At 65.3% G+C, this 16,179-nt stretch overlaps 2 protein-coding genes across 9 annotated transcripts in view; one reads left to right on the top strand and one right to left on the bottom strand.

The window, feature by feature from the left end:
* PTPN23 (protein tyrosine phosphatase non-receptor type 23) overlaps nt 1-9,916 on the top strand; it is a 39,606-nt gene extending 29,690 nt beyond the window's left edge. For 2 of the 3 annotated variants that reach the window (XM_039525189.1, XM_039525191.1), the window contains 9 exons: nt 959-1,113; nt 1,522-1,673; nt 2,270-2,449; nt 2,989-5,338; nt 6,767-6,951; nt 7,272-7,376; nt 8,240-8,378; nt 8,544-8,657; nt 8,822-9,916. In XM_039525189.1, the coding sequence (XP_039381123.1) occupies nt 959-1,113; nt 1,522-1,673; nt 2,270-2,449; nt 2,989-5,338; nt 6,767-6,951; nt 7,272-7,376; nt 8,240-8,378; nt 8,544-8,657; nt 8,822-9,367 (3,926 nt within the window). In that variant the 3' untranslated portion in view covers nt 9,368-9,916. The remainder of the gene's footprint in view (nt 1-958; nt 1,114-1,521; nt 1,674-2,269; nt 2,450-2,988; nt 5,339-6,766; nt 6,952-7,271; nt 7,377-8,239; nt 8,379-8,543; nt 8,658-8,821) is intronic. The other variant, XM_039525190.1, reaches the window with a different exon arrangement.
* A 4,751-nt stretch (nt 9,917-14,667) lies between these two features.
* The window catches only part of LOC120397620 (SREBF chaperone), a 135,651-nt gene continuing 134,139 nt past the window's right edge, over nt 14,668-16,179 (bottom strand). For 5 of the 6 annotated variants that reach the window (XM_039523788.1, XM_039523786.1, XM_039523787.1 and 2 more), the window contains one exon: nt 14,669-16,133. In XM_039523788.1, the coding sequence (XP_039379722.1) occupies nt 15,888-16,133 (246 nt within the window). In that variant the 3' untranslated portion in view covers nt 14,669-15,887. Of the gene's footprint in view, nt 16,134-16,179 lie in introns of all 6 variants that reach the window. The other variant, XM_039523791.1, reaches the window with a different exon arrangement.

The following is a 16,179-nucleotide window of genomic DNA, read 5'->3' as shown; positions in this document are numbered from 1 at the left end:
CTGGCTTGCTGGCCTGCCACTGTTCAAGTCCCTCGCTGCGCCCAGGAGGCGTTAATGCCGAGATCCAGGTTATTCTCCTTCCTTGGTCTTCCCTGACTCTCGCTGCCCCCAGAAGAATGAATCTGCTTCTGCCGTGGGCCCCAAGCCAGGGCCTTCCCTCTGGGCCTTGTCCCTCCCATGCTTTGGGCTCCAGCTGGGTCCCTCTGCAGTGCTCTGCTGGTTCCCAGCCCGCGGGGTCAGAGGCTGGATCAGGAGGCAGGTTGGGTCTAGATTCCAGGTGAAATTTCCAACCTGCCCAGGCTCCAAGCTCTGGAAGACAGACGGACAGACAGACACACCAGCCGGCTCAGAGACACGCTGAGACTTGCAGTGCTGGGAGAACCTCCAGGCAACTCGAGCAGAGCTAAATGCCTGCAGGGGCATAGTATTAACTGGCCAGTCAGCGCCGCCGAGCGCACGGCCTGCCGCATGGCTTAGATGAATGGTGACGGCAAAGCTTTGCTGCAGATTCTGGCGCGTGAGGTGACGGGTGGAGTATAAAGGGCAGAATGCCTCCAGCTAATGTCACCCCGTCGCTCTGGCTGAGCCCCCGGATCTGCTCTCTGGGGCAGAGTCCGATCTGACGCCAGCCGCTTGCTCGTCCTGTCTTGCTGCAGGGCTGGGTGAGCGAGCTGGGTTCGGTGGTGCCTCGGCATTGCCAGTTTGCTGAATTTCTGCTGAAGACTGTTCCTGGGGGGCTGTAGGAAGCAGGAGCCCCGCTTGGCTCTCAGACCCCACAGCGTGTATTGAGCAAGGGTCAAATTTAGCCCTGGAGCAGGGGCCAGGTTCCATTGGCACCAACAGGAGCTGTACCTGCCCATGCTAGGGATCGTTTTCCCCCTGGGGGCTGAGCCGGGTGACTGCAGTATGGAGCCTGTGGCTCGGGAGCGCCCCCATGGCTTTCTCCTTCCTCCCGCAGACGACAAGCAGGTGCTGCAGAACTTGAAGCGGATCCTGTCCAAAGTGCAGGAGATGAAGGACCAGCGGATGTCCTTGGAGCAGCAGCTCCGTGAGATGATCCAGAAGGATGACATCACCACCTCCTTAGTGACGACCGACCGCTCGGAGATGAGGGTGAGGCCCTGGGCTGAGTGCCGGGCTGCTGCATTGTCTGGGACTGAGCCGAGCCTATTGCGTTCCAAACAGACGTCAACCCCCCAGCTCGCTGTTACTCCCTGTCCCTGCCGGCCGGCCATGGTCACATCCCCTTTGGAGCTGATTGAGCTCCTGGGCCGTCTCCGCTGCTCTCTGCACTCTCCAGTGCGCTAGTCTCTCTGGTCAGAGCCGAGTCACACCGAGGGCCTTGCTCCGCCCTGCCATGCATCATGCTTCTATTGTGGCCTCTTCCTGCCACTGTCAGTGGGAACTGCCAGCCCCAGCCCTCCCCGCACTCAGCTTGTGGGGTTCCCCACTGAGCCCCCCAGCCTGGCGCTGCAGCCCGGCTCTCCTGCTGAGCCCAGCACGCTCCTCTCGCCCTGACAGAAGCTCTTCGAAGAGCAGCTGAAGAAGTACGACCAGATCAAGGTGTATCTGGAGCAGAACCTGGCGGCCCAGGAGAACGTCCTGAAGGCCTTGACGGACGCCAATGTCAAGTATGCGGCGGTGCGGAAGGTCTTGGCCGAGGTGGAGCACAAGTGAGTGCGCGGGGAGCGTGGCGTCGCCTGCAGGGGGCAGTGGTGGTTGCTGTGGCAGAGTCCGCTCCCAGCACGCAGCGCTGTCCCTGTGGTGCGTAACACGATCCCAGCCCCCGTTCTCCGGTGGGGAATGCCCCCAGCCAGCCGCTCGCTGTGCGCGCTAGCACCTCTCGGCCGACGTGGGGAGAGGGGTGGGGTCTACAGGCCCTCGCCAGCCCCTCTGCTCTTCCTCTACAGAGAGCCACATCCTAGCTGGGCCCGTGGTGGTTGCTGCTGACTTTGCGTCCCGTGCCCCATGGCGCTAACCCCAGGGCGCCCGTAAGCTGCCCCCCAGCAGGCCCTAGTGTGTGTTTGTCTGCTTTGAGACTGGTTCAGCTATAAACCAGAGGGGTGGTCCCCGGGGGCTGTCAGTGGAGGAGAGGAAATCCTGGGCCCCTCACGGGCCGGGTCCCTGATTGGAGTGTGCCAGTGCCGTGGCTGTGGTGGGGCGTCTAGAGGCCAGTGAGCCTTGCTCTCACCCCCCCGCCACATCCCCCAGATTTCCAGGACTGCTCTGTTAATATCACCCCCCCGCATACCCTGCATTGACTCTCCAGGTGGAACACGACGCTGCAGACACTGGTGGCCTCCTACGAAGCCTATGAAGACCTGATGAAGAAGTCTCAGGAGGGGAAAGATTTCTATGCGGATCTGGAGAGCAAAGCAGCCAAGCTCCTGGAGAAGGCTCGAGCAGCCTGCCAAGCGTCTGAAGCAAGCCGGCAGCAGGTCCTGGAAAGGTAGGTCACTGCCCCACATCCGCTCCACCTTGGTGGGTGGGTTCTGCTACTCCTTGCGTCTGGTTGGCCTTCCGCAGCAGTCAGCTCGTTCACCGTGTTCACGTTTCTTGGCGGGGGGCTGGGCATGCTGTGGAGCTGAGAACCCGAATGTTGGGGTGTTTTCACACTCCCCCAAGTCCCCTGGTGTGGGAGGGTGACTAGGAGCGGTGCAGAGAGCGAGTGGCACAAGGGAGCCCTTACCGGTGACCACGCCAGGGCCCGGGGATGAAGTCGGACTTGCAGGATAGGTGCGTCAGCCCATCCCCTAGGGCCGCAGCTGGGCACCAAGGGCGCAGAATCCACCACTGCCGCTGGCTGTCTCGGTGCTAGAGCCCAAACCCCTCTCCCCTCCCAGAGCGGGGTCCCTGCAGGAGAGGCTGGAGGTCCCTTCTGCCAGCCCCTGGGACTCGGCACTTGCAGCTGGGCGGATGGGTGAGGGAGCGCACACCCTCTCCGCTCAGGGGCTGGTTGGCATCGCGTGCCTGCTCTTGCTTTGGCAGAGAAATGAAGAAGAAGCCGCCTCCGAGGCCCACTGCTCCCAAGCCGGCCCTGCAGAAGAAGGCCTCTGAGCGGGACCTGGAGCTTGCGGCCGGCCTGGATGGAGCAGACCTGCAGCAGCTGGGCTCCCTCTCTCTGGCCGACCTGCCGGAAGAGCTCCGGAGCTTGCCCCCTGACGTGCTGGCAGCGCATCTCACCAGGCTGCCTGCGGACGCCCTGGCTGCCTTCTCCATCAACCCGGCCTTCAGCAGTGCTGGCATGAGGCCCCCAGGCCCGGAGGCCTTCCCGGCTGGCGCCCGGGCAGCCAATGCTCCGATACAGCCGCCGATGGCAGCCCAGCCTGGCGTTCCCTTTAACCCTGCTCAGTTCAGTGCTTCGGCGCCTCTGCCGGGACACTACTTCCCCGCCCGGCTGGCGACCCCCCCGCAAGGTGCCCCTGGGAGCCCTCTGCAAGGCCCCTTCCCCCCACAGACCTACAGCGGGCCCCCGGTGCTGCCGTCCCAGGGGATGCAGCCCCACAGGCCTCCAAGTTCTGCCCCATTGCCCAGCCCTCAGCTCTACCCGGCTGGCACCCTGCAGAGAGGCCCTGGGCACCCCAGCCCTGGCCCTGCCCCCATTCAGCCTGGCTATGCAGGCCCTCAGGTGCCTCCCCAGAGATCCTCCCCGCAGCACGTACCCATGCCTGGCTCTGCTCCAGCTCCCATCACCCCCAGTGCCACCTACAGGATGGGGCAGCCGGTCTCCTCCTGCGGGACTCTGCCAGGCGGCTTCCCCACAGCCATGGCCCCGCCCCAGCCCCCCCGGTTCAGTGGCCAGGCCCCAGGAGGGAGCGACGGCCCTCCTCACCCCCTTGGGGTCCGCCCGGCCACCACAACCGTCGACAGCATCCAGGCGCCCATTTCCAGCTACACCGCACCCAGGGCCATGGGCGGGCACATGCCCCCGCGGCTCACCAGCCAGCCGCCAGGGCTCCCTCCTCAGGGCGGCTTCCTGGGCCCGCCTGCACAGTTCCCCTATGGCCAAGGCGGCGTCCAGCCGTTCGGCCAGCAGCCCCCGTTCCCAGCGGGGCCGCCCGCTCCCAGCTTCCCCCAGCAGCAGTACCCACCTCAGGCCCAGCTCCAGCCGCTGCCCGTGTACCGGCCGCAGGCCCAGTTCCCTGGCCAGCGTTCGGGGCTGGCCCATGCTTCTCCCAGCCATGCCCAGATTCATGCCCAGCTGAGAACACAGCTCTACCCGCTTCCTTCCCAGGACAGCGCCCCTCACTCCTTCCCTGCAGCGATGCCCCGCGGGCCTCCCCCGCTGGCTCAGAGCCTCCCAGGCGCTATGGTGGCCCCGGCTCAGCAGCTCCACCCTCACCCCTCGCTTGCCGGCCTGCAGCCCATGCCAGCCGGCTCCTCCGCCCAAGTGGTCTCTGCGATGCCCTATTGTCCCGCCCCTTCTGCCTGCCATCCGGGGCCCCCTACGAACCAGCTGCCGCCTGGCTCTGCCGTGCCACTGGCTGGTCCCCAGCCCCCAGCTTCAAGTCAGTCCGGCCCTCACCATGTCCCGCCTTCCCCCAGTCCCGCTCTGAGCCAGATGCCAGGCGGCGTTATCGTCCCGGGTCCTGCCATCCCTTCACCAGCACCATCCCCCCAGCCATCCCTGGCTATCCAGCCTCCAGCCATCTTGCCTTCCTCAGTGCCCGGCGCCCCTGCCCTGCCACAGCGACCCCCCCCCTCGCTCACCCCCGGCGCAGCCCCGCTGGCCCAGGGCCCTGCCGAGCTCCAGTTCCACCGGCAGAGCTCTTCCACGGACGATCTGCTTTCTTCAAGCCCTGAGAGCCAGCATGGGGGCTCCAAGACGGCGGTGAACCAGCCGCTGCTGCAGCCCACCAAGGCAGACGCCAAGGAGGGCCAGAAACCCAAGGCGGTTCAGCTGATTGAGAACGACCCGTACGAGAAGCCCGAGCACATCATGAGGCTGCTCTCCGAGCTGGATCGGTTCCGGGGCGTGGTGGCCAGTCTGGAGAGGCCCGTCCCCAGGAGCGTCCCCGAGCTGGACGGAATCTGGAAGGAGCTCCAGGATGCCCAGGAGAGGGATGCCCGGCAGCTGTCCATCGCCATCGCCCGCTGCTACTCCATGAAAAACCGCCACCAGGACATCATGCCCTACGACAAGAACCGCATCGTTCTGCAGTCGGGCAAGGACGACTACATCAATGCCAGCAAGATAGAGGACCTGTCCTCCTACTGCCCCACCATCATCGCCACCCAGGCCCCGCTGGTGGGGACAGCCTCCGACTTCTGGCTGATGATCTACGAGCAGAAGGTCTCCCTCATAGTCATGCTGGTCTCGGAGCAGGAAATAGAGAAGGTAGGATCCCCAGGAGCTCCTCAGGGCAGGACTTCCTCACCCGGCAGCTTCCATGAGGGAGGTGGTAAAGTGGACGTGATCAATAGTTCTCCATGCCCACCGAGGGTGGGGAAGAAGGAGCCGGCGTGTGGAAAGGCAGCTGTAGGCTGGGGCGGAGGGAAAGCTTTCAAACAAACAGGGTCGTTACACTGTGGATCAGGCTTCCCAGGGAGGTGGTGGATCCCCAGCATTGGCCAGGCTGGACAAAGCCCTGTCAGGGATGGTCCAGGTTTCCTTCGCCCTGCCTCAGCATGGTGGGGTGGGCTTCTCGAGGTCCTTCTGGCCAGCCAAGCCGAGCGAGCTGGGGCTGGTCTCACTGGAAAGCTGAGCTCCTGGCCAGTTCTGGAAGCCTGCTGGTGGGCACTCTGCCTTGTCAGTGCCAGCAGGGGCTGGACTGGGCCCAGGAAGGGAGATTCGAGGCTGTGGAGAACCCCCCAGGTTGAGGGGTGGCAGATGTTGCCTGTGTCAGTGTTCAGGAGACGGCGCTGGGTTGCTGAGCCCCCACAGGCCTGTACCATCCAGCTACGGGGGCAAGTAACATACACCTGGCATCTTCCATCCAGGATAGTGTGTCGGGATAATGGCACCTGGCCCTGCAATGCAGCCAGCTCTGGGTGGAACAACTCACAGCATCACTACACTCGCCTTAGGCCAGGAGGTGCAGGGTGCTGTCGGTCGGTGACTGCGGGGCGGGGGGAGTTGGGGAAGGCAGCTGGTGACAATGGAGACGGGAACTTGGCCGAGGTCCCCAGGCTGCCAGGTCCTCTGTGCAATGTCCGTTTATCCCCCTGAGCCTGCAGCGGGATGGCCCTGGCCTTGGGTGCTGGGCTGGGGGGGCTGTGCTGGGAGGGGGGTGGTGGGCTGGGCTGCAGGCTGGGGGCCCTGGCGTTATGTTCTGGGCTTGGGGTGGGGCTGTGCTGGGGGCAGTGGTGGTCTGGGCTGAGGTGGGGCTGTGCTGGGGGCAGTGGGGTCTGGGCTAGGGGCCGGGGCTGTGCTGGGGGCAGTGGGGTCTGGGCTAGGGGCCGGGGCTGTGCTGGGGGCAGTGGTGGTCTGGGCTTGGGGTGGGGCTGTGCTGGGGGCAGTGGGGTCTGGGCTGGGGCCGGGGCTGGGCTGGGGGCAGTGGGGTCTGGGCTGGGGGCCGGGTCTGGGCTGGGGGCAGTGGGGTCTGGGCTGGGGCTGGGGCTGTGCTGGGGGCAGTGGTGGTCTGGGCTGGGGCCGGGGCTGGGGGCTGGGCTGGGGGCAGTGGGGTCTGGGCTGGGGCCGGGGCTGGGCTGGGGGCAGTGGGGTCGGGGCTGGGGGCCGGGGCTGGGCTGGGGGGGGCAGTGGGGGTCGGGGCTGGGGGCCGGGGCTCTGGGCTCCGCGTGCTGAGCCCGGTCTCTCGCCCCGCAGCAGAAGGTGGCGCGCTACTTCCCGCAGGAGCGGGGCCAGCCCATGGTGCAGGGCCCCATCACCTTGATCCTCACCAGCCTGAAGGGGGCCCCGACGCACGTGGAGAGGATGATCACCCTGCAGTTCCGCGACCAGAGCCTGAAGCGCACTGTCATCCACCTGCAGTTCACGGCCTGGCCTGAGCTGTACGTGCCGCGGGGCGGGGGGGGCGAGGCCCTGGGGGCTCCTGCTACACCCCGGGGGGCTGGGCTGCAGGCGCTGCCCTGGGGCAGAGCTGGTGCCCCCCAGGGCCCTGTGGGGTGGCATGGAGGAGATCTCACTAGTGGCACTGTAGACCCTACCAGGCCCCTGGGGGCGGGGGGGAATCTGGCCCTGTCCCACTGGGGGAGCATGGCACCTCCCTCAAGCACCCAGCTCCTGGGATGGGGGTAGAAACCCTCCCCCGCAAGGCTTGGCAGGCCAGGTCCTGGCCCACTCGCCAGCAGCTCCTCCCTTCCTCCTGCAGGGGCCTGCCCGACAGCAAGGGGAACCTGCTGCGCTTCATCCAGGAAGTACACGGGCACTACCTGCACCAGCGCCCCCTGCACACCCCCATCGTGGTGCACTGCAGGTAAGGCAGCGCTGCCGGGGCCGGGTTCGCCCCTCGGCCCCAGCGAGGGAGCGCGGGGCCGCAGCCGTCTGGGCCCTGGCCCTCCCGGGGCTGGGTTCGCCCCTCGGCCTGGGCTAGGGAGCGCGGCGCCGCAGCCGTCTGGGCCCCAGCTCTGCCGTGGCATGGAGGCAGGGCGGGCAGACCTCCCTCGAGGCCGGCAGGAGCCCAGGGCCGAAAGCCAGCGCCTTGCTGGGAGGCTGCAGGGCTGGCTCTTTCCCCAGGAGTTCCCAAGCCAGACTGCAGCCCTGCCCTGTGTGGCAGAGGATTCTCTGGCCCTTGGGGAGAAGGGGCACTCTGCCCGCAGCGCAGCGCTGGGGAAGGGCGGGGGCACTCTGCCCGCAGTGCTGGGGAAGGGGGCACTCTGCCTGCAGCGCAGTGCAGGGAAGGGGGCACTCTGCCCGCAGTGCTGGGGAAGGGGGCACTCGGCCCGCAGCGCCGCGCTGGGGACGGGGGCGGGCACTCTGCCCGCTGCGCAGCGCTGGGGGAAGGGGGCGGGCACTCTGCCCGCAGCGCAGCGCTGGGGACGGGCGGGGCACTCTGCCCGCCGCGCAGCGCTGGGGAAGGGCGGGGCACTCTGCCCGCAGCGCAGCGCTGGGGAAGGGGGGGGCACTCTGCCCGCAGCGCAGCGCTGGGGAAGGGGGCACTCTGCCCGCAGCGCAGCGCTGGGGAAGGGGGCACTCTGCCCGCAGCGCAGCGCTGGGGAAGGGGGCACTCTGCCCGCAGCGCAGCGCTGGGGAAGGGGGCTGCGGGCGTCCTGCTCCCGCTCCCCCAGGCTTTGGCAGGGTTCCCCAGTGATGCCCCCGGGCGCGCTCTCTTCCCGCCAGCTCTGGGGTGGGGCGCACCGGCGCCTTCTGCGTGATGTACGCAGCAATGCAGGAGGTGGAGGCCGGGAACAGCATCCCTGACCTGGCCCAGCTGGTGAAGCGGATGCGGCAGCAGAGGAAGCACATGCTGCAGGAGAAGGTAATGCGCTGGGGGCGGAGGTGGGGGCCCAGGCACCTGGCTCGGCAGTGCCGTGATGCCCTTTGAGTGGCACAGAGTCTGCTCGGCTCTGGCCGCTCCTGGCACCTGGGCGTGTCCTTCGTGAGCTTTGGGCTCAAGGGATCTCGCCTGCTGCTTCTCTTCCAGCTGCACCTCAAGTTCTGCTATGAAGCCGTCCTCAAGCACGCCGAGCAGGTGCTGCAGAGACACGGGGTCACCACGCCGGCTTCCAGCAAGCCCCCCAGCAGCGCTGCCCAGAAGGTGGGTCCCGGCACTGGCCAGAGCCTGGCAGCTCCAGGCCTCGTGGCTGTGGCCCTGGTGGCTGATCCATGCTGACTGGAGCAGGGCAGTCTAGTGTCCAGGCCGGGGGCGGGCTGGGCCTGTCTGAGGGAGGGGCCTGGGCTGACCTCTGGCTTCTCTTCCAGCTGTACTTGCATCAGGACCCGCAGGACCTGGTGCTGGGTGGGGACATGCCCATCAGCTCCATCCAGGCCACCATTGCCAAGCTGAGTATCAAGCCCCCCGGGGGCGGCCTGGAGCCTCCCTCAAACTGGCAGCTGCCCGAGCCAGCAGCAGTGCCCGAAGCCGCGAGCCCAGGGGCGGATCCTGCAGCACCCGCCAGCGTCGCCCAGCCCAGCCTGCCGGAGCACGTGCCCCCCACCAGTGCCGAGCTGCCCCCCGCCTCCACCGTGCCTGGGCCACCGCCCGAAGCCGAGAGCAGCAACCATGTGGAGGAGAGACCCAGCCGGGAGCCGTCAGCCACAAGCCTCGCTCCTTCCTCCTCCTCGCTGGAGCTCCTGGCGTCGCTGACTCCTGAGGCCTTCTCCTTGGACAGCTCCCTGCGGGGCAAGCCGCGGATGAACAAGCAGAGCTTCCTGCAGCCCCAGAACGGGGAGGGGCTGCGGGGGCCCCGGCCCAGCGACGACCCCCTCAGCATGCTGGACCCGCTGTGGACACTCAATAAAACCTGAGCCGGGAGGATGGGCCTGGCCCGGCTCAGCTCTGGGGACATGGGCACGCACAGCCCCTCCCTGGCCGAGCCCCCACGGCCCCTGGGGAGCCCCCCAGCCTGCTGGCTGGCACCTGGGGTGTTGGAGCACAGCCTCTAGGCTGCAGGGAGGGGTGAGAAATGCACACACAGCACTACAGGCCGGTGCCCCCTACGGCATGGAGAGCCAGCCCCAGCCCCAGCCAGGGCTGCTGCGTCCCAGAGCACCTCCTGGGGGAGGCCTGGCCTTGGTGCAGCAGCGGAGGCCCCTGTCCCTTCTTTAGTTCCCGCCTTGGGCCAGGAGCCAGCCCTGCAGTGCCCCCTGCTCCCATTCACAGACCCCCAGGGGCTGGAGCGCTGCTCCATGCTGCGCCCCGGTGGCTCTCCAGGCAGGACCCCTGGGCTCGGAGACATCGCTGAGGGATACTGGCCGAGAGCCCCCTGCTGGGACCCGGGGGTCCTGGCACAGCCCTTGCAGGGAGGGCGAGTGATATGGGGGGGTCCCAGGTGCAGTGAGGCTTGTCCCAGCCTGGAGAGGCTCCCTGCTCCTCCCGGTGCCCAATTGCCCTTCCTGCGGCTGCGGGGGCGCCTCCCTCAGCGCTTCTCTCTCCTACCTTCTGCCTCCATGGTGCCCCCTGGGCTGCGCAGCGTGTGCTGCTGCTGGGACTGGGTGCCCGGGGTTCCACCCTGGGGGCTGGCTCCTGCTGTGGTCGGACAGTTGGGAAGGGCAGGGGGTTGGGCCTGGTGCTCTCAGCCCAGGTACCCTGCAGGTTTAACGCCGCAGGCTGCCCCAGCGTAACCCCAGCCAGGGGCTGCACCAGGGGCAGGGCTGATGCAGTTCTGCTCAGCAGGGCCATGCGGCTCGGTTTGCTGGCAGCAGGGCTGGGGAGGGTGAAAATCGGAGCTGTGAGTACAGGGGGAGCTGCCGCATGGGGTGGTGGGGGGTCGGCGCACATGGCAGTAAATCGGTGATGGGTCATTCCTGGTGTCTGAACTAGCTTTGATTCTCTGCACCTTGCCCCAAGCTCTGCCACTGGGCATGACGTTTTCTGGCCGAGGTGCTTGCTAACCTGAGTAGGGGCACAGGCCGTGCATGGAAGTGGATTCGGTGTCCGCCCCTTGGGGCTGTCTTACAGAGCCAGCTGCTGGGATCCCAGCTGAGGGGGGGAAATCCTGGTGCTGCTGGGTTGGGTTCTATGCATAGCTTATGGGAAGGTGCCAGAAGATGGATGCTACTGGCAAGGACCCCAGGGGGGGGCAGCCAGGCAGCCAGCTGCTGCCTAGGGAGCTGGGCTTGTTCTCTGTTAAGCTATGGGGCTGGCTGGAACTGGCAGAAGCAGGAGACCAGGTCAGCATGTCCTTAGCAAGCCCTGGGAGTGGTGCCCATTGCAGCAGGGGGACAGGACCTCAATTGCTTAGGTCACTAGTTCCCACCTACGTCTCACCTGCTGGGGCTCTTGGGTGCATCTCATACTGTACAGCACCTACCCCCCCCTCCCCCCCCGGCTTCCATGCTGGGCCCTCTGGGTCCTGCTGCCGGAGGCATGAGCAGCCTGATCTGGGCAGTGCAGGTTGACCTCGGAGCCAAGCGGCGCTGGGCAGAAATGGCCATGGTGCAAGGCCCTGGAGCATGGGCTGCTGGTGCCCCTTGGAGCTCTCGGTTCCTCTGCTTTTGTACAAAATGTAACATTGTCCATCCCGGGGTTCTGATCTGACTCTGTAATTAGAACTGACTTTTTCAGCTCTTTGCTACTCCAATAAATGGACAATTTGCTCTGGAGCCGCAGTGGGACTTGTGGACCTGAATTAAACCCTGGTGGAGTTTGGGGGTGGGGGAATCCTGTGCCATGGGCAAGCTGGGAAACAGCTGTGGCACAGAACCCATCCTCCCCCTTTCCTGTGGGCCCACCTGCCAGGGATTTTCTAAGTCAGGTGGGCCTGGAGCCTGAGCTCACTTCCAAGTGCTTCCTCCAGGGACCTGGCCGGGAGGGGCGGGGGGGCGGCAGTGGGCTTTCATCAGTGCCAACTCACCTGCTGCCCAGAGCCCAGCTGCAGCCAGAGGGCGGCAATGTGCAAGGTAGTAGGGCTGGGGGAAGGCCTGCAGCTGTGGCTGTCATGGGTCTCCCAGAGCTGCAGGGCTGAGGGGACGGGAAGCACAGAGCCTTTTTCCAGCTCGTGCCTCATGAGAAGTACTTAGATCCCCAGGTGCCCAGCTGTGAGGTAAGTAGGTAAAGCACGTGGTTGAGGTGCACCAGAACCATCCAGCTCACGCTCTGCAGGGCCTTCAGGGCTGTGGCTAAAGCGCAGGGTCACCCAAGGAGCTGTCTGGGGACCAGGGCTGGGCCCTGTATTCAGCAAGAGCTGGAAAGGGGCCAGTGAGGTGGCAAAACTTGCAACAGATACAAAATTATTCAAGCTAAAGTCAAAAGCTGCTGCCAGCGTTACAAAGAGCTGGCATGTGCCTGGGTGACAAATGGCAGCTGAAATTCAGTGCTTCTCTGCAACGTACTGCAGCTGGGCACCTGTAATCCCCATGGAGCTGTAACAGACAGGCTCTAAGCAGCTGTTACTACTCCAGACAAGGCTGGTGGTGGAAAGCAGCCGCTTAGGGGCTGGTGGAAGGCAAATTGCTGCCAAGGGGGAATGAGTGACTAAAGCCAGACCCTAGCCTACCCTACTATGACTCTGTGGTTCACCCACACTGTGAATCCTGGGTGCAGGGCAAGAAAACTAACTAGGGGCCTGGAGGAGCTTCGGTAGAAGGTGTGATTACAGAACGTGGGTTTGGGTAGCTTCTAGACATGCCAACAGGACAGAGGGCTATAAACTGACTGGGGTGGAGAAAGTGTTTTCTACCCCTTCACATAGCTCAAGAATGTGGGGGGGGGTCCCCCAATGACATTCATAGGCAGCAGGTTTAAAAAGACACGCTTCATGCAACAGGCGGGCAACCTGTGGAACTCCTTGCCAGGGGACAGTGTGAAGGCCAAAATGACACTAATGTTTAAGAACGAATGAGCTGGCCATGGAGGCTAGATCTGGTGACCGCTATCAGCCACAAGGGTCAGGGATCCAACCCCATATGCTGGGTGTCCTAAGGCTCTGCCTGCCAGAAGTAGCTGGCCCATTAGGCTGCCCCGGGATGGCTGTTCTTATGAGTAAAAGCCTGTGTCCAATGGCAGCCCATGGGTTCTGCTAAGCAAATGAGCTGATGTGTGGTGTGAGGGGCCTGGGCCTAGGCACCTGGGAGGTGCCAGGAGCAGCACAGGGCACAAGGCAAGGTGTTCAGACACTACCCCAGTCCCTCAGCAGTGCTGGGCGGGGGGGGGGAAGTGAGTGTGACACAGCATGTGCAAGCGCAGTGACTCATGGGCCCATTGCACTGAAGATTCCCTGCGTGTCGGGCTGGCACCTCAGCACTCAGAGCCGATCTCTGGGGTGGGGGTAAAGGTCAGCCAGCCCCTGTGCGCGCTGGCAGGGCTGGAGCTTGGCGTTTCACCCACGGGACAGCAGAGAGCTGCTCCCTGCCACGCCCCAGGAAGTGCTGCGCTGTGTTTGCTGTTGACGCATTGCAGAAGCTGGCGCTGTCAGCCAGCTGCCCGGAGCAGGCGGAGCCGCTGGGTTTCGGTTAGTTTGGTTTAATGTGTCTTTGTACAGGTTATAAAACACAATCCGGTAGAAAAAAAGCTTCCACTGTACAGTACAAAGCGTACAGCAGGGCTAAGGCCACCCGAGGCAGGACAGACACAGCCAGGGCATCAGCACGCGAGCACACGGCCCACGGGCTCAGGAGCAGGAAACCCCTCCACACGCACACCCCCTAAGCTGCTTGCAGCGGTGGCTGGACATTCAGGGGCCAGCCTGCTCTCACCCTGCAGGTCCCACCAGAGCCATGGCTTTGTCTGGGCCCTCAGCTCACCTGCCCCACTGCTGAGTCGAGGGGGAGGTTAGGTCTCAGCAGCACTCGGCCTCAGGGCTCATAAGGTCTGGGCCATCCAGTGGGGCTCTACAGGCCCAGCATTACATCACACACGAACAGGCACTTGAGCAGCACGTCCTGCTGTCAAACGTAGTGAACTAAACCCTTTGGGCTCCTCACCTGTAGGGTTCCCCCCAGCTACTGACCAACGGCCTCACAAGGCCTGGCCCCATGGCTAGTCACGCCAGGCTCCTCCGCCTCCTCCAGCTTCCTGTTCCCTTCGCAAAGCGGTCACAGGCTGTGGTCACCACAGGCCAGGCTTTCCCCAGAGCAGACACTAGACTGGCGAGCAAGCCAGGAGACGGCCCTGGGGAACCCCTCTGCCACCCCTCCCAGTGCTGGGACTGAGGACAGACATGCTGCCTGTCCCCCTGCACGCAGCTCCGTGGCCTGGGAAAGTGCCATCTCCCATTCCCAGGGAAACCAGCTCGGGTGCTGGAGGCGCCTGGATACGCGCCCAAGGCAGGTTCAGGCTCCCTGGGGCTGGGGTTTGTGCTGATTGTCCCTGCTGTGAGGAGGAGACAGACCCCCCCAAGCTTATGCCGTAGGCTCATTTAGTCAATGACGTGATCAGGCCAGAGCTGGGCTCCCAGAACCCCAGGTCCCATGGCTCTTTGGGCCGGGAGACTGCCCCGACAGCAGTGGTGGAAAAGCCCTGCTTGGACCCAGGGCACGTGCTGGCTGCTGGGCCTGCAGCCATGCTTGCGGTGACATCGCCCCAGAGAGGGCTTCACAGCCCAGCCGGTGTCTGGACAGAGGGGCCCTGCCCATGGGGTCAGGAACGCTCAATGGCTGGCCCCCAAGGAGGGGGCGATGGTGCAGCCACCCTCCTCCAGAGACCAACAAAGCCAACCACTTACTGGGAGGGCGGCGGGGGGGGGGGGTGTGTGTCCAAGAGCTCAGGGAAGCCGCCCCAGTTCCTAGCCTCTGCATACCTGTCCTGTCCCAATACACGCTCCTTTATTGTGCCAGCAGCCAGAGTTCAGCTGCCCCCTGGATCTGCTCTGGACTCTCCTGGAGTCAGGCTCCTGGTGCCCCAGAGCAGCAGGGAGCTGCCAGCATTTGCTGCGGTTGGGACAGTGCTGGCCGTGGGCTGCAGGTCGCCCCCCTGGCTCACCCACCATAATAAATAAATATATACAGCATAGCAATAAATAGGGCAGGTGATGTGGGCATACAGGGCTCTCCAGGGCAGAGCCCAGCACGCCCTTCTCGTTCCGAGGCAGGGAGACAGAGCCCAGTGCTAATGCGGGGGTCAGCTTCGCTTACCCACTGCTCATCTCCCCCCTCCCCTCCCCAAGCAGCCGCCAGCGCCCCCCCCCGCCCCCTTTCTGTGACCGGGCAAGTGCAAGAGCTGGTTAATGGTGCCTGCTTGAGCTACACCAGCCAGTGAATTAACATCCCCCCTCAGCCCTGCACGCTGTCACTGCCCCAGCCAGGTGAGCAGGGGATCCCCCTGGGCCAGGGAGCCCCCCTGACCACAGCTGGCAGCTGGAGGCTCTGGCCCCAGCCCCCCTCCCTGGGCAGGGCCCGCCCCTGCAGGCAGTGCTGGGGAAGCACAGGGGTGGTGGGCATTGAATGCCAGCCAGGACACAAGGGGGGGGGGCTGAGGCCCCATCCCCTCTAGGGGCTAAGCTGCCCTTATTCACTGCAGGAAAGGCCCATTGGCCACGGGAAGGATTTCATCTGAACCAGGGCCCGCCTCAGGGGGAGACACTAGCGTACACGGCCCCTGCCCTGTGGGTGAAGGGGACCCAGGCCCCAGGCCTGGCACCTCGCACACCTAGCAATGCCAGCGCTGACGGGCCCCGTGGCTGCCCTGGGCAGTGCCCCCTGCCGCACTGGGCCACATGCTCCAGGCGTTCCAGGCTCCAGGAGGCAGGGCAGGGTTTGCAGAAACACCCCAGGGAGAGCTCCAGGCCCATGCTGGAGGCAGCAGCCAAGCCTGGCCTTGGACACAGCAGGGCCAGGCTCCCCCTCCTGCAAACAGACCACTAGGCCCCACCCTGCCCCACCCGCAGCCTCCTCCCCAGCTGTAGCAGGAGTCCCCCCATCTACCATCACTGCCCCTGGGCACTGGGCCCCCATGCTCCCCACGCCCAGGGCATTGCACCGACCAGGCTGTGTTAAGCCCCATCCCACTGACAGCTCCTCAGTTTTCTGGCCACCTGCCGGGGAAGTGCCGGGGCCGCTGGCACTCAGCGCCGAGCAGCGGACACGCGTTCCCGGACTGCAGAGCCACGAGCTGGGTCCCGTCCCCACTGAGCTCAGCCGCAGCCCCGAGGGAGGAACTGACCTGCGGAGCAAGAGCAGGGTGGGGGGGTGTCTGGGAGGGGGGCACAGGCAGAGCAGGGCTCAGCCCCACCAGGCACCTGGGATCCAAGGAGCTGGGGAGGGGGAGGAAGGGAGGGAGAAGCAGGGGCTCTCCTGGGAACCCCCCTGGAGCTCCTGCCCTGTCCTCCTACCCCAGGCGCTGTCCAATCAGAACTCAGATACGGTGGCCGCAGGGCCCAGCTCCGCCCCCTCAGTCCAGTTTCTCCAGCACCGAGGGCACGTAGACCAGGCTGAGCTCGCTGCCGAAGTTGCAGACGATGGCGGCGTTCTCCAGCACCAGGATCTGCCGGGCCGGCTGCGACTCGTTGCTCTTCCCCAGGTAGACGGTCTGCAGCAGGTCGCCGTAGCCGATGTCCCAGAAGGAGACGCAGCCCTGGCCTCCCGTCACCAGCAGGTTATCGGAGATCACCCCCAGGCTGGCCCCGCACCCCAGGTCCTGCGCCAGGAAGAGAGGGGAGAGCGTCAGAGACGTACGGCCCCCC

Source organism: Mauremys reevesii, linkage group 2 (genome assembly GCF_016161935.1).
Source record: "Mauremys reevesii isolate NIE-2019 linkage group 2, ASM1616193v1, whole genome shotgun sequence".
Classification (NCBI taxonomy): Eukaryota; Metazoa; Chordata; order Testudines; family Geoemydidae; genus Mauremys; species Mauremys reevesii.
Note: the sequence above shows the minus strand (reverse complement) of the source record. Positions and strands in the feature narration are given on the sequence as shown.